The sequence below is a fragment of the Pinus tabuliformis genome, chromosome 2_1 (assembly GCF_031772625.1).
Source record: "Pinus tabuliformis cultivar Carrire ecotype Pingquan chromosome 2_1, CPIR1, whole genome shotgun sequence".
Classification (NCBI taxonomy): Eukaryota; Viridiplantae; Streptophyta; class Pinopsida; order Pinales; family Pinaceae; genus Pinus; species Pinus tabuliformis.
Genome location: NC_142299.1, coordinates 434,354,693 through 434,381,142, shown reverse-complemented (window position 1 = coordinate 434,381,142; position 26,450 = coordinate 434,354,693). Strand labels below are relative to the sequence as shown.

At 37.6% G+C, this 26,450-nt stretch overlaps 1 protein-coding gene across 1 annotated transcript; it reads right to left on the bottom strand.

Annotated features, from left to right (window-relative positions):
• Positions 1-11,858: 11,858 nt before the first annotated feature.
• On the bottom strand, positions 11,859-15,669 carry LOC149200753 (disease resistance protein Roq1-like). Its single transcript, XM_089399635.1, has 6 exons — positions 14,904-15,669; positions 13,702-14,791; positions 13,301-13,576; positions 13,054-13,148; positions 12,665-12,981; positions 11,859-12,592 (listed from the first exon to the last, which is right to left on the bottom strand). Exons 1-6 carry the CDS (start codon positions 15,539-15,541, stop codon positions 11,934-11,936), a joined length of 3,075 nt encoding a protein of 1,024 aa, XP_089255761.1. The 5' UTR covers positions 15,542-15,669; the 3' UTR covers positions 11,859-11,933.
• Between the last annotated feature and the right edge of the window lie 10,781 nt (positions 15,670-26,450).

The window sequence follows — 26,450 nt, the reverse complement described above, 5'->3', positions numbered from 1 at the left end:
CTGAAAAGTGTCCCAAGACACAAGAAGAGGAAGATGACATGTCTCGTGTTCCATATGCAAGTGCAGTCGATAGCCTAATGTATGCAATGGTTTATACTAGACCAGACATTGCACATGCAGTGGGAGTATTGAGCAAGTTTATGTCAAAACTAGGGAAGGAGCATTGGACAACAGTGAAACAGGTTTTCAGGTATTTGTGTGGCACTAGTGATTATTATTTGTGCTACCAAGGAAGACCATGATTGGAAAGAATATTGGATATTCATGGCTTTGTTAATGCAGACTACGTTGGAGATCTGGATCAAAGAAGACCTACAAGTGGGTATTTGTTTAACCTATTTGGAGGTGCAGTCATTTGGATGAGTAAGAAACAATCTATAGTGGCACTATCAACTACGGAGGCAAAATACATGGAAGCCACTCATGCAAGCAAGGAAGTAGTCTAGTTGCAGAGATTGTGTTGAAGTATGGGGTTAGTGCAAGGATCTTTAAGGATAGATTGTGACAGCCAAAGTGCAATTCTCTTGGCAAAGAACCTTGCTTACCATTCAGAGACAAAGCACATTGATGTTCAGTATCACTTTGTGAGGGATATTATAGAAGGCAAAAAGGTGTTGCTGGTAAAGGTGGACACTTTGAAGAATACTGCAGATGCATTGACAAAATTTGTGAGCTCTGAGAATTTCTCTTGGTGTAGAGAAACAATGAGCATTGCAAGGATGGATAAATAACTAATCTCTCCCGTGGAAAGAAAACAACAAGTGGGAGAATGTTGGGTTGTGTTATATTCTTTCTATGACTAACTCCCCTAGTTAATCGGGGGGTGATGAAGCCCACCCTATCCAAGAGGTTTGAGGGGGGCGGGTAGCCCCCCTCTACGGGGTCTGGGGCAGCACCCCGAGGAAAATATTTTTGGACCCTATATTAGGTGGGTGAACCTACCTATGGTTTTGTGCATTGTTTTCGTACATGGCTTTGGTCGCGATGGTTTTCGGTCCATGGTATTGGATGCTTCAGCATGTATATATATGTATTGTAACATATAAAAGGAAAATAATGAAAAATCAATTTGGTAGTCTCGGTTTTGGGATCCAGGGGAAAATCTTTGTGTATATGTGTTTTATGTGTTATTCTCTCGCATTGTTTATTTTCTGTTTTACAATTCATGTGCAGGTAATTTCTGTTGGCATTATGATACAGGTATGACATAAGTGTTGTCCTTGATGGCAACTCTCTCAGATGGAAGATCATAGTATAACATGTAAACAACAAGAATGAAGAAAGTAAGGTATACGCAGGTTCACTATAGACCAAGCCACATGTACACGCAGGTTAGCAGACCAAAAGGCACATATAGCATAGACATGCACTTTCATGGAAGGAAAGGCGCGTACATGTTGGAAAACTAATTTTTGGTCCGTGGTATTGACCCCAGGTCCAAGGTATTGGTCCTATGTGGTTTTGGACCATGGTATTGAGAGAGGCCTAAACCTATATAAGGAGAAGAAGATCATTAGGCCATAGCGCAACCATGCAAGTGATGAATATCTGATGAAGGGTGAGATCTAGTATGTAGGTTATGGGTATGTGATGCTTTGTTAAGGATGCACCTATGTGGCGAATGAAGGTTGATGAACCAGGACTATAAAGATTAAAATGCATTATCATTATATGGTATGATCATGAATAGATCTGAATACTGATGCATGTCTTATCCTTTATATCTTATGGTCTGGGTATATCTAAAGTTGAAAATTGCAGCGTAGGTATAAGTAATTATTTTCATATCTGTACGTGATTTCCCTTTGGTGAAAGAGTGTATACACACTGGTTCGACATAGCCAAGTAGCGTATACATTATGAGATTTGATATTTGAGGTTGTTGTTGGTTCTAGTGGTCGTTGCAGAGTTCTGGGTTCTACTCTTTGTTCTCATGACTGTGTTTTGATGACAGGGTTTTAGTGATTCAGTTGTTGGGTGATTCAGAGATTGATGATGCAAATATAGTTGATGGTTGTATTGCAGAGGTGATTGTGTAGTATTGATGGATGCATTTTGAAAATTTATGAAACGTGGTCCTTGGAAGAAAAGAGAAGGTCGTAGCCTTCTGTAGGCCAGTGCCTACGTACTAGTAAATATATATTGGCTAGTACAAGAGCTAGGGGGTTATAGCTCCCTTCTAGTAGAAGCTAGAGAACAAGAGAAGGTTGTAGCCTTCTACAGGGGGTGCCTACATACTGGTATGAGTCTGCGCTAGTACAAGATTGTAAACAGGTTTTTCTTATCTTAAAGAAAACAACAACAGGTGGTTTTTGTCTCGCATTGGGTTTCCACCTTATATCATGGTGTTCATGTGTGCTTCTTATGTGTGATGATTTGTTCTATTTTACTGCACCTATTACTGTTTATATGGTTAATAATGTTCTGATGCACTCATATGATGAATTAACTGAATCATAAGTTTGTTGGATATATGCTAGTTGCATTAAACACAGTTGTGTATACACGTGGGTTGCCATAACTGAAGTAGCGTATATGAATCTGATAATGGAAATGAAAAGGTTATAGATTTGCTAATACTGATTCATCCCCCCACCCCCTTCTCATTATTATTTCCAACAATTTTTGTATGGGGTTAAAACCTACACTTATGATAAAGATTTGTTTGCCTTGGTACAAAGCATGAAGAAATGGAAGCATTGTTTGATGGGTAAGGAAACAACTATTCATACTGACCATAAACCTATGCAATATTTACAATTTCAAACCAAGCTACAACAAGCTAGCCATTTCAAGTGGATTGTGGATGGGATTTATACAACAACTCCATTTGGTAATTAGGTACAAGAAAGGTATATACAACAAAGTTGTTGATATGTAGTCAAGCCCTATTGTTAATGGATCTGTCATTCTTAAGCATAACTCAATCATGCATGAAATTTATATTGAACAATATGCTCAAGATGATGATTTTAAAAATGTTTATGCAACTTTGATTTAAGGCAATCATGTTGAAGAGTTGGATTATCATGTTCATAACAAGTTGTTGTATCATCTTGGCAATTCATGTGTTCCACAAGGTGAAGGAGTCAACATCATAAGGGAAGCTCATACTTCTCTTATTACTGGTCACCTTGGTGTAGGAAAAACAATTTCACAATTACATAGATATTGTTATTGGCCTCACATGAATGAAAATGTTTCAAGATATGTAAGAGGAGGTTCTATGTGTGCTAATAGAAAGCCTAGCAATAGGAAATTGGGTTTGTATACTCCAATTTCTGTCTCGTCCTTTGGAAAGTATTTCTATGGATTTTGTAGGAGGACTACCAATTTCAAAGAAAGGTCATGATTATTTGTATGTTGTTGTGGATCATTTCAGCAAAATGTGTGTGTTGATGCCATGTAAGAAACATGAACTAAAAAAACCACAAAGATGTTCTTCCAAAATGTATGGGTACACTTTGGGTTTCCCACTTCTATTATTTATGATCAAGATTCTTGACTTTTCAGGAAATTTTGATCAAGTTTATGGGAATTGATGGACACCAAGTTGAAGAAGAGCACAACATTTCATCCAAAAATCGATGGCCAATCAGATGTAGTGAACAGAACAATAGTACATATCCTTCGTGGATACTGCAACAAACATTTTAAGATTTGAGATGAACACTTACATCACATTTAACATGCCTAAAATAGAGCTAAGCATTCTTCAACTAAGACATCTCCATTCGAAGCAAGTTTGGGATATTTACCAAATATCCCTTAGATTTTATCTTTGGGAAAGATGTTGCGGTGACAAAGCAAAGCACTTCATTAAACAAATTCATTTGGTGCATCTGATGGTAAAAAACAGTTGGAGAAGATTCAAGCCAAGTACAAGGTGAGAAATGACAAGCATTGTGTTGACCACATCTTCCAGGTGGGAGATCAAGTTTGGCTATATATCAGCAAGGAAAGACTTCAAGGTGAAGGTAAAAGCTCAAGGCAATCAGATATGGTCATTTTATAATCTTAGAGAAGATTGGTAATAATGCTTTTCGATTATATTTTTCACCATACATGAAAATTTATGTCGTCATGAATGTGGAAAATTTGAGATTATATGAGACTCCTATGATTGAATATCAAGGAGAGAATGTTCAGATTCCATCCATATAATACTTTTCTCCTGAATACTTAGAATAATTGTATCAAGATACCATTCTTGACAGGAGGATAAGAACTTCGCGCAGAGGCAACATGGAGTATCTTCGTGTGGGGCTCAAAGGAACTAATCCAAGTAAATTCAATTGGATTGAGATAAGAAAAGCGAGGGAGTTGTACTTCACTTACTTGCTGACTGAAACAAGACTTTTGGTGGTTCAAAAGCTTCTAGTGGGGAGGAATGATCTAGGGGATAAGAAAAATGCTCAAAAATGGAATCACTCAAAAAAAATGCCAAATCATCGTGTTTGTTGTCTTGTTTCTAACATTGCTTGAATCGCCTCAATCTGAAGTTGTATGAGAAAGTTATGATGTTCTGAAGTTTTTTCCAAATAACTAAAAAGTCAAATAATAGAGTTGATTGGGTTTCTGACTTGGCAATACATATGATGACATCATCAACTAACTATGTATGGTACGATTTCAGATGAGCCAATCCCATGCTGACATGTGGAAGGGTCATACAAGTTGGGTTGGCAAGATCTTATTGGTTGGTGTGTTTTGTTTATGACCAATCATAGGCTGCCATGTGGTGGATTCTTATTCGAAATTATTTTTTCAACAGGGCCAAAGGGCGTCGATAGGTTTCGACCCCTAGACCTTTGGCAAGCCATCACAACACCTTACTAGCACACTAATGCAATGGTTCTTAACATAACATTGTGGGAATTTTTATTTCAAATCGAGTAATGGCACATTTAGGGAAGAGGGGTCAAGTAGTTATACCTAACCCCTAGCCTTATATGCCACCACACAACTAGTTGGGAGGAGCCGAAGACAGAGGGGTAGTGACTAGGCCCAAACCTTAGTTCTATATGGTGCCCAAAAGACCATTAGCAGGAGGCTACAATAGAGGGGGTGGGAGGATAAGAATCGATCCTCGATCACAAACCAACCCCATGACCAACGTTTCGAGCAACATAACTAACCTGGTGGGGACATGCGGCTAGCCTAACCCCTTACCATATGGGCCATATGACTGGCTATTGGGGATAAAAAGTGGGTGCTTAAGGGGTTATTGCCGGAGTTAAAGAGGTGACATTTTGTGCATTTTTCGGCAAGAATCCCATCAGCACTAGGCAAATTTGTCTTTCGGCAGGTAGGGAAAAGGTAGAATACATAGAATGGCTAGCCATTTTTGTAAAATTGTAGAACATATAACAAATATTGGTTTCAGCAAGCATATCTTGCTCATTTTCAACCTTTTTGAGCTCAGGAAGAGCTAGATAGGGGTTTTTGAGCATTCTATATCCATTGGAAACACTATTTTTCTATTTGAGCACTATAAACTGATATAATTTCATATTTGAGCATATAATTGAAGAGACCCAACATTGGAAGCTGGACCCAGAGACGTAGCCCAGGAAGGGTCAACTCCGGTATCAAATTGTTGTGTTGTGTTTCTTTTATGGTTCATTTTTCTTTGTTTTATTTCTACAAACTAAGCTAAAAACTAAGTTTATGTGCTTTTGCAACTTGATCCATCTCCCATAAGACATAGACTTGCAATTTTTTTTTAAGAAACCTTCATGTTTTTAATTTCAGATCAACTGGTCATTCTATGAGTTAGCGAGAGTGTTTTGGTTGTTGCATGGTATCACTATGTAACAACATATGAATTACAAGTACTTTGAGGACTCCAGACTCTTAGATCTAAATTTCTTGTATGTAACATCACATTCGGAATGAATAGAAAATATTTGAAATCTATTTTGATTTCTCGTGTGTAGGCTAAAATTACTCTCTATTATGCTATGTGATTTAGTCATTTGAATTAATTTAATACAGTATCCAAAACCGAATGGTTGGGGTTGTGCACTCTATAACAACAATTATGGTTTTGTAATTCATGTTTGCTTGTTGCAAGACCTTGGATTGTGTCACATCACTTAGTATTCTAAGAATGGAAACTTTCCATGCATAAATACTAGATTAGTTATATAAAATTTTCAAAGAAATATCAACATTAGTGACATGTTTCGTATGATGTGTTTAACCTTAAAATGTATAGGAACTTCCTCTCGAAGCTAAAAATAACATACTTTTCATTTTCACTTCCTCTCACTTTGTATCTGATGAGGTGGAAATTGATAGTGAACTACCAGTTTCAAAGTCATATTAAGTGAGTTTGAGCCATAGTCAAAACCAAAGCTAGTACTCGAAGCCTAAAGCTATAGTCAACCAAAATCAGAGTCTAAGATGTAACTAGAGACAAACTCATGTTCCATGAACAAAATTTCGTTTATGGTCATCCCAAAACCAACATTTGGTTTGTGGTCCTCCTTAAACCACCACTTAGTAGAAGACTTATTGCTTTTGCTATATAACTTGTAGTCATCTTCAAACCACCATTTCAATAGTTTGTGGTTATCTTTAAACTATTATAAAAATCACTTCCATTTAGTAGAAGACATAAACTTCTAGCAAGATTAGAAATTGCTCTAGGAATTGAATCAAGCCAAGTTCTATAGTTGGTGACTAGCCTTAAACTACTATTGATAGAAGACTTTGGCTTGTACTACCTTTTTGATTTGTGATCTTCTTTAAACCACCACTAGTAGAAGACTCCGATTTTTTCTACCCCATTTGATTTGTGGTCTTCCTTAAACCACTAGATTTATAGATCACATCTAGCCATTGGTTGTTATTTACCTTCATATTCCAGCTCTCTTCTTGGACTCAAATACACCATTTGGGTTAAGGTAGGACTAGGGTAGGGGTGAATGTCGGAAACATAATCCATAGGGAATTATGTAAATTGTAATATTCACTTGCACGGAAATTGAAAAGCCACAAGTGAACATCAAGAATCATGAGAATTCGAAGAGACCTCTTCGGATATGAAACCAAGAGTCATAATCTTATGTATTTATGTGTATCACATGACTAATATTTTAATTTCATGTTTATCTAAAATTTCAAAAGGGCCAAATGAAAACATGAGAATAGAACCATCCATTGTCTTTGGTCCACACAATGATGGATAGTTCTAATGGAAATAAATTCATAACCCTGAAGGATCATATCAATGACAAAAGACAAAAATCATACCCCTCCTAAAATGTGATGATAAAGGGAGGGAGATGGTTACATGGAAATTTCAATGTGTTTATTGTTATTATAGTGAAGATATACTAAATTGATTTAAATTTTATCATTATTTTTAAAATTGTATGTACTCCCCCGATGGGCATGTAAATGTAGATGGAACGGGGCCCTTGGATGCTACACCCACCACCCTGAGTACACACTAAGCATTTAAAGAGGGAGGACGAAGATTTCCCTTGCATGCATGTGCATGTAGTATCACAGTTGGTGGTGGTTTTATTTAAGGTCTTCGATGGGCGGTGAGACATTATGTGGTGAGTAGAGAGGAACCAAGTTAAGGTCCTTGGCCTCCTGGTGTAATTCCTTTGTTCATTTTGAGTGTGTGAGAATCTTAGTGTTGTGTGTTGTAGTGGGTTTCAAAGGTTGGAAAGGAGGTCATGTTGGCCAGTGTAAATTTCATTTGAATGCTTGGTGTTCCCTAGACGCCTAGTCTTGTTCATGGATGTCGAGAGATTACTTTCTAGAAGAGTTATTGGGGGCTTCTAGTCTCAAGTGCAATGTGGAATCTAAGGTTATTTATTTTCTATTCTTAGTTTCCTTATGTAGGTGTTTCATCGGGTCTAGGTATGTGTGTCTAGGGGACAAATCTTTGTGTATGTATTTTCATCTTTGGTCTATGGATTCTATCTGGAGAAATTTATTAATTTGGCGTTAGGTTTTGTTTTGGGGGGTGCATTTATAGCTTAAGTTGGGGCTTGTGAGTCCTATTCGAAGTGAATTATGAAGGTCCTAAAATGTTGGGTCATTTCCATGGAAGGATGAGCATTGGTTGTCGAATTCATTGTCTGGTTGCACACTCTTGGTTTGTGAAGTCATTTGGTATTGGTATTGTCTTTCTCTTGTTCAATGGTTAATGGGAAAAGGGTCTTGGTCGAGGAAGTTTCATCCCTTGTCTCAATCAGTGGGTCTTTTGTAAGGTTTGGGTCACATGTCTGGAGCTTTTGTGATGATTTGATCTACTGGTATCATGGTCTTGTAGGAGGTGGGTCACATCCATTCTCTTGTTTTTTGCAGGTATATGCATTCATAGAAGTTGCAATAAGTGTGCCCCCCGAGTCTCAGCTATGTCGCAAAGATAGAGAATGGGGTGCAAAATGGGGGGAGGTAGAAGAGCTCATCTAGGGAAATGAGGCGTGAGACTTTGTGCTCATGACTTGGCTGCCACGTATTTCAATTTTGTTTCACCAAATACTTGGAAGGAAATTTGTAAGCTTGAGACCCAAGTGAGGGGAAAAAGACAATACTTTTCGGATTCTGAGCTTTTGGAGGACATGTCGTCTTGGGTTCCTGACCTTGGGTATACTAGGGGAAGGAGGAAGAAATAACTAAACTATGTGGATCTTCGTTGGCAAATGAAGACCTTTTTGGGCCTAGTGTTAAAGGATAAGCAAGTGGAGAAGTACAATGCTTTTGCATCCCTGGAAGACATCAAGAGGCTGCTCAGAAATCAAATGTTTTTCTTGGATAGGATTGACTCCCACCTGGCGCATGTGGAGAGCCATATTTCTATGATTCGGATGGTGGGGACCTAATGGATCCTCCTGGTTCTAGTGCAAGGACTTCGACAAATATTTCATCCTCAGATATTGATCATTGAGCATAAATGGTAGGCAGTGCATTATGTTGGTCTTCTGGTAGTTATTGGTATGTTTATGTAGGGAAATTGTTATCTCTTTTGGTCTCCTTTTTGTGTCGGCATAGGCCGGTTGCGACGTTGTGATCTTCGTGGTGGTTCTCGGCTCGTTTTGCAAAGAACTTGTTATTTATTTTGAAATCCTTTTTTATGGAAATGGTTGGATGCGACAATTTAGTCTCAATTTGGTTGTTTATGTACTGGTCATAGTAATTTTTTAAGGTATCTTATGTTTGAATTCTGGTGGGATATTTTGTTGTTTGAAATTTGTAGGCGACATTTATACTTGGGTAGTCTATTTGTTATTTATGTATGGGATAGTTGGGTAGCAAGACACTCCAATTCTAGCTTTGGCCTCAATGTAACCTGGTTATGGGAGTCTTTTGGTCCTTTGGTTGTTAATGGAAACAAGATGAGGAGAGGTTTTATCCTCCATGGTCACTTTTGAAATCCATGTAAATTTGTTTTCTAAGTACTATCATTTAACATTAATTCACACACACACACATAAACTTCTTAAAATGGAGAAGGAAAGAGTTTAAATTAATCTTAACAAAATTAATATAATCAATTCAACCTTGAAAATTCATTGTGTCTAGTTCAAATGGTTGAAAGGATAAATTGTTACAATCTCTATCCAAGCTCATATCTTATTTATGACATGATTAATCTTCACGATGACCTCATAAATTAAGAAAGTAAAAGATTGAGAATTACAAACATTAAAAGAAAAAGAATTATTGGAATTGCAAATATCAATTTTTGAGATACCTTGTAGCTGAAAGGATAAATTATTATGATCTTTATCCAAGTTGAATCTTATTTATGACATAATTACTCTTCATGATGACCTTGTAAATTAATAATTTAAAAGATTGAGAATTAAAAATATTAATAGAAAATGAATTATTGGAATTGCATATATTAATTGTGGAGATACCTTATTAGGCTCACTTGCAAATTTCACCAAAGAATATATAATTAGATGTAAATAATAACTGGTTGGAAAAACTAAAATTTTAAATATTCATTAAATTAAATATTTAATTTTTAGTTTATCCTTTTGTAAATGATTAAATTCTAATATGTGTGTGTGAGAGAGAGATGAAATATATACAAAAATAAAATATTATTTTAATTCTTCATATTTTTAAACACTTGTTTTATTTCTATTTTTAAATTCATTTGTTCTTTCTTCTTCTACTTCTTATTATCTAATTTTAAGGTCACGGGCAGGCCAAATACCAAATTCGTGTATGAGACCCCTTGTTTGGCCACCTCAACCCAACCATTTGATTGCTAAGTCTACGAAGGCATACATACTTCTGCGACCTCTTAGGAGGAAACATACATACTTTTGATACAAAAAGGTTAGATATCAATGTTATCAATATTATTTGCAGAAATTGAATTTATGTGAGAAGAATAACAATCATTCCTCACAATCACTTGATAACTCAATTATATTAGATAAATTTGCATTCCTTAAAAATAAAAATAAAAGAACCAGCATAAATCCATTTAAGTATGGATCTAACATGAGCCGAGAGGGATCAAATTTCTTCACGAGTGAACTTTTTTATAGTGCAAAATACATTGTGTTGTTTTTCATCGTATTTTTGAATGCTAAATAAATTATCTATAGGAGAAACTAAAAATTTTAATCATAAAACTTAATTTCTTTCCTATACATAGATCTTCAAATAGTTTATTTAAATCTCTTGTTAAAATATTTTTGAAAAATATAAGATTTAAACATCTCATTCACACATCTTTTTTTTACTTCTAATTACTTTACAACGTATTCATTTTTTTTAATTATAGCCAACATTATTTTTTTTATTTAGAACATAATTTTTATTTTAACTAGGCATGGAGGGACAAACTTACACATCCCCTCACACTGGGTTGTAGAATGAGCCTTGCGGCTCAAAAATAACTTAATTTAAACCACATTAGTTGGTTCCAAAGGTCAACCAAATCCTAACAATGTGATTAATCCCAAAAACTAATATCTACATTTTGGATCACAAAAGTCTTAGATCTAACTTAATTTAAACTTATTATGATTTAAATATTTTTTAGTTGTTTTTATTCAAAATTCAATTAATTTTTTTAAAATTTTGTTGGAATTGTAAAATTGTTGATTGAAAATTGTATAATTTAAAATAGTAAATTTTTTTCTAAAATATTCCACATATTAATACTTTCAAAAATATAATTTCATCCTTTGAAAAAAAATCCAAATCCTATAATAATCAAATTTTCTCTGACCATATTTCCAAAAAAACAAAACCAAAAAACAAATCTTATAAAAATCCAAATCATATAACAAATTTTTTATTTTTATTTTAAAATCTAAATTATATAATATATATTTTCTTTTTATTGTGTAAAAATTCAAAAAAAATACCAAATTTAATAAATATTAAATTAAAAAACCTAATAAACAACTTTTCATTTAATTATTTACTTTTTTCAAACCAACCTAAAACTTTTTATTTAAGCCACTCTTTATATTCTTGTTAAAAAACCTTTAAAAAATCTTAAAAGTCTTAAAATTTTATTAATATAATTTTTTTAAATACATTTTATATTCATATAATAAAAAACTATAAAAAAAAAGACAGATTTGGAACCAACATGAAACATCATACAAATTCAAAACTGTACAAAATTTCACTAATATAATATTTTCAAATGCATTTTATATTCATATAACCATAAATAATTAAAAAAAAAAACCATACAAACATGGGTAAGACTGCCAAACATTATCACCCAATCAGAAAAACCGGGCGTGCCGCTGATTGACTTAATACCACAACAGTGCCGTTTGGGACATTTCCAACGACCTCAAAATGCTTAACTGTAGACACCATCCGTGAATTGCAACACCCTTCCAAAATGCTCAACGTTGGAGTCCCATAAAGTTTCCAACCTAGCGTGGGAGACTCTGCATAGTAAAGACTTTGGAAACCCGTCAAGTTCCCAACTGACTCTGAGAGCTTTGGATGGTCTGCACAGTGGAGAATATACCCAAGTTCTTAACCGAGTCTGGTAACGTCTGCAGAGCAGAACACCGGCCCAAGTTAAGACTTTGGAGGCCCGTCAACTTCCCCAACGAGTCTGGCAGCGTCTGCAAAGAGGAACACCCGCCCAAGTAAAGACTTTGGAGGCCCGTCAACTTCCCAAACGAGTCTGGCAGCGTCTGCAAAGAGGAACACCCGCCCAAGTGAAGTTGTCGGAGGCTCGTCAAGTTGCCAAACCACTCTGGGAGCGTCTGCAGAGCGAAGCACTGGCCCAAGTTAAAAAATTGGAGGCCCTTCAAATTCCCAATCCAATCTGGAAGTGTCTGCAGCGTTTGCATAGCATAGCATCCGCCAAAGTGAAGACGTTGGAGACCCGTCAAATCCCCAATCGAGTCTGGGAGAGTTTGCATAGCAGAGCACCCTCCCAAGTGAAAACGTTGGAGACCTGTCAACCTCCCAACCGAGTCCGGGAGCATCTGCAGAGCGGAGCACCCGCCAAAGTCAAGATATTGGAGGCCGATCAAATTCCCAATTGAGTCTGGGAGTGTTTGCAGCGCAGAGCACCCACTCAAATGAAAACTTTGCAGGCTTATCAAGTTCCCAACCGAGTCTGGAAGCATCTGCAGAGAGAAGCACCCGCCTAAGTGAAAACGTCGGAGGCCCGTCAAGTTTCCAATCGAACCTGGGAGTCTCTGCAAACGAGAGCATCCGGCCAAGTCAAGGCTTTGGAGACCCGTCAAGTTCCCAACCGAGTCAGGGAGCCTCTGCAGAGAGAAGCACCCACCTAAGTCAAGCCTTTGGAGTGCCGTCAAGTTACCAACCGAGTTTGGGAGCGTCTGGAGAGTAGAGCACCCGTCCAAGTCAAGACTTTGGAGTCCTGTTAAATTCCCAACCGAGTCTGGGAGCGTATGCAGAGCAAAACAGCTGCCCAAGTCAAGACTTTGGAGAGCTGTTAAGTTCCCCAGTGAGTTTGGAAGCGCCTGCAGACTGCAGCAATACCTTAATGCAAGGTGTTTTAAGGAATCCATATGACATAATTCATTTGGCAAAATTTCTAGGTGACTCTCCCACAAGACAAATTTTTGGAGGTGCTTTAGCGTACCAATAGACTTTGGAACTTTTGAAAGGGGAGCACGAATATGCAACTCCCTCAATTCTAGAGGTGCCTGCAATGTACATTAATAAAATGGGTTCGACACTGTAAATGTGAACATTCTGGCATTGTGGTATGCGAAGACAATTCTCAAGTGCAAGCAATTTTTATAATTTGGAGAAAAACAAAACAAAAATCTGTTTCAAAGAAAAAAGAAAAGATTACCTGGGATTCATGTTGCCACAGTGTTTGCAGGTGGCTCACCTTCTGTATATATAAAACTCGTAAAGTTTTTAGTGAAATCCAGGAAGGTAAGGACGAGTACGGGCAATTCTCCCAGCGGAGATATATTAGTTGTGGTACCTGCCCAGCCCGGAATAGGCGTTCAACAAAATAACCTTCAGCCCTAAGCAGCTTTAAGCTGCTTAGGTTGAAGCTGTCCGCAAGGGTTTCCAAAGATTCTTCAGAGACATTTCCGTGAACCATGCTAATTCCACGCACCTGAATTGATCACCTCGAACTGTTAGAAACAAGATGGTCAATCTTGCAAAGTTGTAATACTTCAAAACTTCAAAGGATTAACGCAACTTTATTTTGAAGCCGGTTGAAATCTACAAAATACTTACAGGAGATCGCGTAGAAAGATTATGAAGAAAGCTGTCAGTCAACCACCAAAGCCGAAGCTCAGGAGTTTCCTTTGCGAGATCTCTGCCAAGGTCTCTAACCTGGTCGTGCATTCTTATACAGTTTTCACTGTCGAACTCGATAACGCATCTGTTCTCTAGGTTACGAAGACCCAGCCATCCTTCCCAACCGGATCCGTCCAATATTCTGATGACGGTATCCCTGTGTTCTCCAATGAAAAAACAGGCAATGTCTAAGAATATCTGCTTTTCCTCTTTATCCAGGGCGTCATAACTAATTTTTAGTGTGCTTTGAATATCGCTGGGAAGTATTTTGGAGATTTTGTGCAATTGCGCTCTCCAATATTCTAAATCATATTTTCCACAAAGAAGGGCTCCCAGCACTTTAAGAGATAAGGGCAACCCATTGCAGACATCCAAAAACTTTTCCACCACCTCCTCAAATCCCAACGCAGGACGGGGCTGACCAAAGGCATGGGAGCAAAAGAGTTCTTGCGAGTGCTCTCGATTTAGGCCTTTCAGCGTGTAAATAGAGGACTCTGCGATCCCTGAGCTTCTGAGCACGTCTTTATTGCGAGTTGTAATTAAAATTAAGCTTCCTGGATGAATAGTATCTTTAAGTGGGGAAAATAATGCATCTAGTTGATTAATATGATCAACATCGTCTACAACAATGAGAGCCCGCTTAGAAAAAGAGATATGCCTTTTGAAGGCCCCCATGCCTTCATCAATGTTGTTTATATGTACATTTGAGAGACTCAAACGGTTAAGAAGGTTACTCTGCAGGGAAAGCAAATTTCCTGATCTGACATCAGACAAGAAGCAAGATCGATCGTAATTTGACATCTCCCGATTGAATAATTCTTTGGCGATGGTCGTTTTTCCGATTCCGCCAAGACCCGCAATTCCCACAACACTGGGCTTCCCGCTTTGCCGTTGCAGTGACACTGTGATGTCCACATCCTTTAGTTTTTCAAACAGGCCAGTTGGATATTTAGCGACATTCAGAAGTGGTCTGCGAACTTTTTTCAGAACTTGTTCAACGATCTCATCAACGAGCAGTACTTCGTCACTGAATAATATCCACAATAAATGTGTGTCTGTAAGGAACGCCTAAAAGATATCGAAATCCTTATTAATCCACAAAATTAAAGCTAACAAGGGAGAAGCAGGGGCGCTCTTACCCATTACACGCCTTCAGGTCAATGCCGCTTGTGTCTGCTACAGTAGAAAGGGCATTCCTCCATTTCTCAATAGTTTTCGAGTTATGCCGTGGCCTCTTTGTATTGGTTTGAGGATCTATCGTTGTCTTCTTTTCCAGCATGCACAGGGCTCGAGCATACGCTCCATTTTCGTCCTCTTTACACAGAAGGATACACCGGATTATGCTCAGGGCTCGAGCATAAACTCCATCTTGGCTCTGCGTCCACCGAAGTTCCCAAGGATTGACATGATAAAAGACGGGAATAATTGTTGAGCCCGACTCCAATATCAATACTAATTCGTTGAGACACCAACTAGATTCAGCATATCTTGGAGAAAAAATTGCAACATGGACCGTGGCAGTTCGAATCGCCTCTTCGATTTGAGAAGTTATGCTATCTCCCTTTTCCAATTCTGGTTGGTCCAAAAATACTCTTAATCCATGTTCTTTCAGGCGATGGTAGATATGCTTGGCGAGGCCTTCCTTCACGTCAGGACCACGGTGATTTATGAATACATCAAAAACATAGCTGCAGCTATTGCCCTGTGATATGGATGTGGTGGAGGATGCCGAGCAAGTAGCGTCACCAACTGTTGTCGAGTTAATCATATCTGCCATTGGATATAGAATAACAGAGAAGCAATAACCAAAATGTGTTACAGATATTGGGGAATGTGAGCTCAACCTCTATATTTTCGACTGAACTCCAATGAAGTTACCAGCTGCACCTTTGCTACTTTGTCTGTGTATCAATACCTAGTTATTTAAACGATTGAATCCCTAGTGCATAAGGTTGCTTTCTGTAATTTTCAAGTCGCCAAGAAACACTCGCCAACATAAAATATGTTTATTGGTCCTTAGACGTCAAAGTCTCAACGATTTGGTCGTTTTCTATTGGTAACCACTACCCACTTCCTGCGGACCATCACACACCTTTTCGCCACAACTTTCCTAAAAGCAACTTTTCGAGTGTGAGCTTCCTGTGCAGGGTAGGCAACTTTCCCAAAAGCAACTTTTCTTCCTGTGCACAGTAGAATGCGTACTATCACACTCCTTTTCGCCACAACTTTCTCAAAAGCAACTTTTCGAGTGTAAGCTTCCTGTGCAGGATAGGCAACTTTTCGAGTGTAAGCTTCCTGTGCACGGTTGGTAGAAAGCGGACTATCACACACCTTTTCGCCACAATTTTCTCAAAAGCAACTTTTCGTGTGAGCTTCCTGTGCACGGTAGATGACATGATATGGAAGGGTTATGACATCATTAACAAAGAATTTACTAGCTCAAATGGTAAATCATATTAGTCAGATAAATGCTCGTACATACTCCTGTTCAAGATTTACTAGCTCAAATGGTAAATCCATTCTGTTTCATTATCTATTTTTTCATGCTTTCTAGTCATTCTAGGAGACAATTGATTCAAAGTTGCAAATTTCTTTCTTGAGATACTCTTCTAACCCACTTCTCTTAAAAATTATCTCCCCAATAATTTATGAGAAGTTACATAACTACATATAAGAATATTTATAACGATCTAACCAACACCTCTTACGAAGTTATATAACGGTATGTATGGGTTTATTGAAGTTATATAACTGTATATATGGGTTTATTACAATTTGGGCCACAACCAGAAATGTTTCTCACTTCACATTGAAATTTGAAAAAATCACCTAAAAAGATGTCTCAACTCTTTTTTAATTTGATATAATCAATTAATGGGTTGAGATTCCACTTTTTATTTCTTATTAAATAGTGATATATTCTCCCTTTAAATGTTGATAATATTGGAAGTTGAATTCAAATGTAAATGTCTTTGAAATTATCACAGTTTAAAAATCTTATCGGCTTCTCTTTGCACCTTTTAGGGAAATTGCTAGTTATAATATATCCTTATTAACCTTATCTTTATCATCGGTTTTTCATTTTGACCTAATTCTTTACCTTTTACTTTTACCATCATCTTTTTCATATCTGATATTTTACTGTTATTCTTTATTTTATTAATTTGTTAATTTGGCTTTCTCTAATTAAACTTATAGTTACTTTGACCAAAATTTCTTATTAACCTTATTCTTTTAATTAATTTGTTATTTTACTGTTATTCCTTATTTTATTAATTTGTTAATTTGGCTTTCTCTAATTAATATTTGTAACTTATCGTTACTATGACCAAAATTTCTTATTAACCTTATTCTTTTAATTAATATTAACGAGTCATATTATTGATTATATTGTATTCAATTCATTTACCTCTTTTTTTCTTTTGTCGTTTTGACTAATCTTTTAAATTTAATTTAATTTAATTTATTCTTAAACTAAGTATTTGATTTAATTATATAATATTATTATTACTAATCTTAGTTGACCTCTTCCTTTATAATTTTAATTTTTTTTTAAGTTTTCAATAACGTTCATCAAATATCCTTACATCCCTTAACGTTCACATTTTTAATGTATTTATTCTTGGCCTAGCACTCATTGTATCAGTAATATAGCCTTTCTGTCGCTAAAGATGAGTGAAGTGGAAGTGTTTGCCTGAAACGTCAACACATAGTGTTGCAACATCGTATTCCAGAAGATCTCAACAAAAACATAGTTATATTAAAATTATAATTATTGTTGTGACAAATTGTTATAATGGAATATCTTTAATAGATGTTGATGATGATGATGATGATAATGATTAACGCCCACTAAAACCAAAGTAATTTATCAAACTTTAAGAAAATAACAAATTAATTGAGACTCTATAATAAATCATGCATATTTATAAAAATGACAAACTCAACTTTTGATACACCATTTCAAAATTCTGATACTAAAATAATATATTAATATTTTAAAATAATTAAACCAAATTATGGCAAAAATGTCAACATATATATATATATATAATGATGGAAGTTATTATTATATTAAAAAATATTTTATTGATAAACATGTCCATAGATATAATATTCTAAACATTATTAATATTCTTTTATTATTATAAATATGAAAAAAACAGCGACCACAACAATTAAATAAATAAATTAATAAACAAGTGTAATATGCAGTGTTGCTACTTAGTACCTCCTTATGTAAAATGTAATTGATAGCTACTTTAGATTAAATTAAATGTTTATAGAGTTAAAACCTCCAAAACCATATATATATAAAGTACAATACATAGTAATCATAAACTATAATACATAGTAATCATAAAGCTCAATTTAAAATAGTTTTACATATAATATCATATTTATATATTTTAAAATTAAATTATTATTATTATTATGTAAAAAATTGTACCAAAAATTATAAATATATAAATTTTGAAATGCAACATCAATATTTTTCATATAAAAAAAAATAAATAAATTAAACATTTTCTAAATAAATAAATTATAAATAAATAATATTTAAAAATAAATCTAAATAGTTTATGCAAATAAATTAATTTAAATGGTTATTGTAATTTAAAAATATGTTGTTATTTATTTTATATTAGATTCATTATATAATTATTAACTAAAGAATTAAAAATTGTTAAATTAAAAATAATATAATATAATATATGAATAACTATATTTATTGTCTTGTACATTTTTTTTTTACAAGATCGTCTACTCATATATTATAAAACTGCGCTATGCAAAAGCTGTTACATCATATTTAGGGGAAGATAATAGAGGAGAAGTCCAAAACCGGGACGCAGCCCTTGACTTCTGCAAGTTTAACTTGAGGAGAGAATGTTGAAATAGATATCTACTATACTGTCTGACGAACAGGCCATCTATAAGAGTTACTTTGCTATTCATAAGATTAACACCAGAATTGATTTACTGTGTCTTCCATCTGATCATCCTTCTGCTGGTCCTTTTGGCTTGCCTTTGTAGAGGCCTCCGCCTGCATGCTCTCCGTGAGGTTCTTGATATGGCTGATGGCCTCCTCCAAATGCTGACACTTCTCCTTCAGATTCTCGATTTCCTTCTTTTGTTTTTCAAGCTTTTTTCGTTTGGAACGACTGTCGGCTTGAAAATCATCTTTGAGAGTATTATGGTGCTTTATAAACCGAGCAATGAGGAAACAATGTTCCTTGCAGAGGGTGCAGGTGTCATTTCCTAGCACCCTATCCAGAGGATTCTCTTGAGGCGCTGCTCCCTCCTGCGCCGCTGGCTGCTGTCTGTTGTCTGCCATTACTGAGAAGAAACTGGTTAGCAAACAAAGCGTTGAGTGAAAGCTTGAGTTATACCTGAGGACTGCTTGGATGGTCTGCTGATCGAGGTAGCTCTTCTTTTCGCCTTGTTTGTTGCTGAGGGGGAGAACAGAGGAAAGGAACCGCAGTGGAATGAAGATGCTCTGAATGCTTCCTCTGCGGTGAACTGTGTTACCACACTCAAGACGCCCGACTTTTCCTTGCTGAGACTGAGAAAGCAAAGTGTTTCTGATGAAGTCGGGGAAGGGAGAGGGGATATAAAGGGAAGGGGGGGGCCATTCAGGATGAAAGGGTGGGATATTTTCCTCAGCGAGATCTGTGATCGAATCCTGTTGCAGATTCGAAGTGCGCTCCCTGGTAGAATGGAAGTGATGTTTGCCTGAAGGGTCAGTGAGGAGATCACGAGAGGATTGAGGGTGCAGAGCTTTGGGATCGAAGGGAGGGAAGAATGGCGGCGGTGAGGAGGGGAAAGGAGGATCGGAGGGTAAGAGATCAATGAAGTGATTGTTGATGTGACGGAGTTCTGAGAGGCTGTTCTGATGGGTTTTCTGACCATTTGAATCCTTATGGTATCGCCTTTTCATAAATTTCATCATTCTCACGAACCTGACCCTGCTGCCGATTGACTGCCTTACTTGCTAAGGAATCTGCCTCTGTGTTATTTTCTCTGAGCACGTGCCTGAAGGTTACTTCACCCATACTTCTGATGTGATCATTAATCCTTAACCTTATGTTATTGAGGTTTGCTTTATTGAATTCTTTGCCTGTGTTCATAGCTGAAATGATGATGGACGAGTCCCCGATAATGATGGCATTCGTTAAACCCAGTCTAGAGAGAATTGCGGAGCCGAGAAGTAAGTTGTATGCTTCTGCTGCGTTGTTCGATGCCTTTCCGAGTCCCCATTCATAGCTGCAAATGAGATTCCCCATGTGATCTTTAATTATGCCTCCTGCTCCCGCTTCCCCGGGATTTTTCTTTGAAGCTCCATCGAAGAAGAGCAGAGGGCGATTTTGATTGGAGAGCCATTGACTTATCTCTGCTTTTGTTCCCTTGAGTTTCCAATTGGGATGCTTCTGAGGTGCTTTGCTCTGGGTGGGGAGATTCTGGGAGTGGGTGATGTTGAAGCTACCGTACCATTCCCTTTCTTCTTGAACCCAGCTCGACTGATCTGGGGAGGCCATGTAATTAGCGCTGACAGCTTCAGAAATGTTAGCGATTGTTTTTGCTATAACATTGTCTAGTTTAGGCATTTTGTTGTTGAAAACATAATTATTTCTTGCTAGCCAGAGGTTCCAGCAAAGGGATGCAGGGATGCACTTCCACACCCTGATTAAATTATTTTTTCCTTTTCTAGAGTATGGGAAATCTTTCTTCCAATTCTTCTGAAGATTGTGCATCTGATCTTGGGTTCCTCGGGTCTCCAAAGGGCTTGTTAACTATTTCCAACATCTTTTGGCAAATGGGCAAAGAAGGAAGGAGTGTTGGATAGTCTCCTCCTCCGCTCGACAAAAACAGCAGATCGATGGGCCTTGTATTCCTCTCTTTTTCAGATTCTCAGCTGTGAGGATTTTCCCTTTTAGGAGGGTCCAATTGAAGTGTTTTACCTTTGGAAGGCATTCTGTCTTCCAAGCAGCTGAGTGAAGGTTCCAGTTTGCTACAGGAGTTGTATTTTGTAGTGATTTATATCCTTCTTTTACTGAGAAGAACCCTCCACTAGTGTCCCAAATGTATCTATCCTCGATCTCCTTGTAGGTAGGTGCTGATCCAGATAGTGAACGCTTCAGAGTGAGCCATAGCTCTTTAAGATCCGGAGGGAGATGCAGATCTTTCCAGGCCAGCCAACGATTTTGGTTCCACTGTGAGATATCATACAGGGTGATTATCTTTCGTTCCTCCATCCAATCTTGCAGGGACCTGAGCTCTTGAAGAAGGTTTCTTGGGCTGGAGTTCATTATTCTATCGGACCATACCTTGGTGTTCTTTCCGTTGCCTGGGAGCTTGGAGACATTTTCTCTGAAGTGAGCCAAAACTTTCTTGATGAGGCGCCACATTGGAGTGCAAGGCCTGTCTACGATAGGGTCATTGAGGATGTTGGAATTTGGACCTCTGAGGTATTTTCGTTTGATTGTTTCCACCCACCACGAGCCACTTTCTGTGAGAATCCTCCAGATCAGCTTGAGCCCCAGCGCCTGGTTGGAAAGGCTTGGAATTTTTATAGCCAGGCCTCCTTTTTCATACGGGAGAGTGACTTGGTCCCAGTTGACGAGGCTGAATTTTTTTGTGTCCTGTTTGCCTCCCTGCCAGAGGAAACTTCTCATCATGATTTCCATGTGTTTGTGGATGCTAGCAGGAGCCATAATAACCGCATATTGATAAATAGGGAGGCCTGAGAGAACAGCCTTTATAAGAATGGTTCTGCCAGCTAGGTTTAACCAGTAAGCGCCCCAGCTTTGAAGTAAACCTCTCATCTTTTCGATGTGATTTGTCCAGACCTCTGCTTTAATGTGTTCCTTTGCCAGAGGCAGACCCAAGTAGGAGAAGGAGTTCCAATTTTTTTGAAGTGGAATGTCGAGAATTTGGGCTATTCTTTGCTGGGTCTGATATGGCACATTCCAAGTATACAGTTTACATTTCCTGTTATTTAGTTTACCTCCGGAAGCTTGGAGGAAAGCGTCCAGAACTCTTTTGAACCTCCTTGCCATCAAACTAGATGCTCCCCCAATTAATAAGGTATCATCCGCGAATAACGAGTGGTTTATCTCCTTTATTCCTCTTTCAATGCGGATGCCAGTGATTTCTTTTTTGTTGCGAAGATGTTCGAGATGTATACTGAGAGTCTCTGCCATAATGATGTAAAGGAAAGGGGAGAGTGGGAAACCTTGCCTAAGCCCCCTAGAGCTTCTGAAGGATTTTCTGGGGCAGCCATTGATCAGTGGGGCAGTCCATGGGTTGGAGATGCACCCGCTGATAATGTTGATGAAGTTGGAGGCGAAACCAAATTTTTTTAGGACTACACATAAGAAGGAGTGTTCCACTCGATCGAATGCGTTGGCCATGTCTAGTTTTATGATCATTCCACGATCTCCTCTGTTGTTGCTGCTATGGATGGCCTCCTGAATTAAAATAACATTATCTATGATCTGCCTCTTTGGGACAAAGCCACCCTGATTCTCTGAAATTAGGAGAGGAAGAAAATTCTTTAATCTGTTGGCGATTATTTTGGTTATGATCTTATATGAAACATTGCAGAGCGAGATTGGCCGAAACCTATCAAAGGATTTGGGGTTTGCTTCCTTGGGAATCAAAGCTATGTGTGAAGACTTTGTGTTGTCCCCCAACTTGTGATTTCTAAATGCATTTTTGACCATTCTCACAAAGTCCTTCTTTATGGTTTCCCAATGCTGTCTGTAGAATGCGACTGTGAATCCGTCCGGCCCCGGGGCCTTGTCTTGCTGCATGCTGAAGGTGGCTGCTTTGATTTCTTCTCCTGTGGGTTCTTGCTCCAAGTTGTTGTTGTGATCCTCTGTTATTCTGGTATCTATGACATTTAGAAAAGCATCGCTGTCATATTGTTGGGGGTCTGCCGTGAGCAGTGCCTTGAAATGGTTAAATGCTGCGTTTTTTATGTCTTCTTGGTCCTTCAGTTCTCTCCCTTCCACTTCGATTTTGACTATCTGATTGTTAGCTCTTCTGATCTTAACATTGTTGTGGAAGAATGAAGTGTTTTTGTCCCCCGCTTTCAACCATAGGCAGCGGGATTTCATTCTTTGCTCCTCTTCCTCCATTCGATTTTGCCAGAATAGTTCTTTGTACATATTTTTTTCCTTCTCTAAGTCCTCTGCTGTATATTGCATCTGCTCTTTTTCTTTGTGCCAGCATTCCATCTCTTCTATCAGCTCCGTTTTCTTTTTCCTTTCCAATGTTGCCTTGTCCCTTGCCCATTGCTTTATAACTGTCCTGAGATTTTTTAGCTTTGATTCCCATACAAAGTGTGGAGAGCCTAATACTTCGGTAGTCCACTGTTTTCGAACTAGGTTTCGAAAGTCTTCATAGGAGTCCCAGGCTTTGTTGTATTTGAACGGAAGGGGACCTAAATTTATTCCTTTGTCCAGAGTGAGGACCACGACCTTATGATCTGAAGCAGTGCCGTGAATTATATGACTCCTGATTGCTTGGAAGTTTCCTGCTACACCTTCCTGGATAAGGAACCTGTCCAGCCTCTCTTTTATATTATGAGATCCTGTTCTCTTATTAGTCCATGTGTATTTGCCATTCGACAAGGGAGTGTCGATCAGATTGAAGAGCTGAATGATGGCTTCTAACTTGTCTCTCGATGGATCTGCATGGTAGTTTCCACCGTATTTTTCTTCCACATGCCTGATTAGATTCAAATCTCCCCCAAGGATTATCAAACTGCTGTTGATAGTGATGAGATCCTCTTCTATGGAGTTCCAGCAGCTGGCTTTGTCTCTGTAGTGGTTTGGTGCATATATATTATAGATGTGAAAAACTTCTTGGGTGCTCTTGTTCTTTAGATCTGTTCTGATCCACCAGTTATTTAGCTGTGAGTTGATGATTTCCCACTTATTTTTGTTCCATAATGTTCCTATACCTCCTGAAGCCCCTTCTGAGCCTTTTGATATGCCATTGTAGTTTTTGAATCTTTGAGTTTGGAGCAGGAAATCCTGCTCAGAGGTTTTGGTCTCCTGGATTAGGAGTATATCTGGTTGTTCCTGATTTATAAGGTCCTTGATTGCTTTCAGCTTTGAGGAAGAGCCGATCCCCCTACAGTTCCAAGAGACCAAGTTCATTATTTACCAATTGTGGGGTGGAATCCTGATTTCTCCTTGGCTTTTTCGCCACTGCCTTTTGGCTTGCCTAGGAATGAGTCCATAGGTTGTTGGGTACCAGTTGCCATCTCCTTTGCTGCTGTTTCATCCCTTAGCTCTTTGTTCGATTTTCGGCCTACTTTTCTCGGGGGATCGGATGGCTGATTTGCCTCTTTTGCTTTGTTTCTAGTGAGAATTCTTTCAATGATGGGAGGAGGGGAGGGAGGAGGGTTGGAGCACGGAGAGGCTGGACGGGGAGATTGAGGAGGGGAGGGCGGATCTTCAGCTGTCAGGGATCCGAAAGGGTTGGGGGAGGAGGGGAAAGCTGAGCCAGGAGGGGGAGGAGGGGGAGGATGACTGGTTGCCGGAGGGGATGAGGGGTTATTGCCCGGGTTGGAAGAGGACTTTTTCCTTTTTACTTGTTCCCATGGAACTTCAGCATTTTCCTCATTGTGTTCCGCTTCATTTACTTTTAATTTGCTACATCTATTGGCAAAATGACCGTACTCATGACATACCTTGCATTTGAAGGGTAGTTGTTCGTAGTCCAGCTGCTGAATGTGCATCCATTGATCCACCTTTAACTTGATGGCTTCTGGCAGTCCTTTCCCAAGGTCAACTTGAACGCAGATCCTTGCGCATGCGTGCATATTCTCCCTTGGTTCTGATCTGTCTATATATTTTCCAACCGCATTACCGATCGCTTTGACCGATTCGTCCCCCAGCAGTGCAGGGGAAAATGGGGGAGGCGCACCCAAACAGGGACCGCGTTGGGGATGTCCATTTCCGGGTCGAAGTCCGGAGTCCATTTGTTCAGATAAAGACCCCGTGTATCCATGAAGTAGGGTCCATTGTGGAAGATGAGGTGCTTGTCTTCTTTAGTCTCGAACAGAAAGGTGTAGTATCCTCGCCTGCAAAATCTGATGGCGATCTTCCCTTGGATCATTGTACTCCAGTTGCGTTCCACCCATTTTTGGACCGTTCTTGGGGATGGCCAGAGGCCCGTGAACTGTCCAACAAGACCTCTTTCTGATAACGCTATTGCCGATTTCCTTGGGAGGGAAGGAGGCAGGTTTACCTCAGGGATCTCATCAAGCTTTTTTATGAACTTTGTTAAAGAGGGTCTAGGTCTGACTTCTGAAGGTTTTGACAACAGAGAGGCAAAGATTTGTTCTGGACTGTCTGAAGCTGGAGGGGGGGAAGCGGATCCTGCCATTGCAGGCCCGCTGAAAACAGCAGGGATGGCAAACCGTCAGGCCGCAAGAGCCCCGTGAGAGGGGTCCGCAGTAAACGGCGAACACGCAGCGGGAGCCCGGCCAGGCAGGGCCTGGGGACGAGGGAGAGGCGCATGGCAAACGATCAGGGTGCCATCGCAGCAGCGCTCCGTTCATCCAAGGCAGGGAACTCACCTCTCCCTCTCTCTGTTGGAAATCAAAAGGTCGATCTATTGCCTTGTACATTTTTATTAGTAAAACTATATAGTAAAAATAAATATTGAAAAAGTGGTGTAAAAATAAATTATTAAGTATAAATATTTAGATTTGATAGGCGTGTTCTTTATTAAATGTTACGACACTTGGTTTGGTACTTCATACAATGACAATTCATTTTCATAAATATTTAGATTTGATAGGTGTACTCTTTATTAAATGTTATGACACTTGGTTGCATACAAGATTTTTTTGATTTTTTGTTTTTTAAATAATTTTTTTTCCTACAATTCAATTTTAAACACCACGAAATTAGTCATTTCATATAAATGAACCAATCAGAAAATAGAAATTCAATGTTAAAAATTTTCAAAATTTATTTTTATTTTCAAAATATTTAGTTTAATATTTAATTTGTTCAAATCTTTAATGAACTTTATAAAATCTATTTAAAAATTTCAAAAGTAATAGAAAGTCAATCTATTTTACTAAAATAAAAAATATTATAACCTGCTTGCTTTCAGCGGGTATAATAATAATACAAAAAAACTATTGAAATAAAAATATTATTATTATCATTATAATTAATAATAATTATTATTTAATATTAAAGGTCATTTATTATTATTAAATTTTAAATTATGTAATATAAATTATTTATTTAATAACAATATTAATTAATTAATAATATTAAATATATAATAATAATGAGTATCATTTTAAAATAATTGTTATTATTAAAATTATTGCTATTAATTAATATTGTTACTCTTATCAATTAATAATATCATTAAATAATAATAATAAATTTAAATTAAATAATAAATAATATTAAATAACTAAAAATAAAATGTAAAATCAAACTAAATAATTATAATTAAAAATAATAATTAAATATGAATCACAAAAGTATAAAATCTTATTGATTAATTTTTAATATTATTTCTGAAAAATATAAATGATAATAATAACAATAATAATGTTTATATTTGTTTATTATTCTTAATCATGGTTTATCGTGGTTAATCATGTTTGACGATGGTTAACCATGCTTGATGTTCTTATTGAG

Bases quoted from the DNA above. Each gene is read 5' to 3' on its own strand.
- LOC149200753 (XM_089399635.1), bottom strand. From the start codon at position 15,541: ATGGCAGATATGATTAACTCGACAACAGTTGGTGACGCTACTTGCTCG. The intron at 13,149-13,300 runs GTAATCTTTTCT...TGTACATTGCAG, and splicing joins TGTGGCAACATGAATCCCAG to GCACCTCTAGAATTGAGGGA. The intron at 12,982-13,053 runs GTGGGAGAGTCA...CCTTGCATTAAG, and splicing joins CACCTCCAAAAATTTGTCTT to GTATTGCTGCAGTCTGCAGG.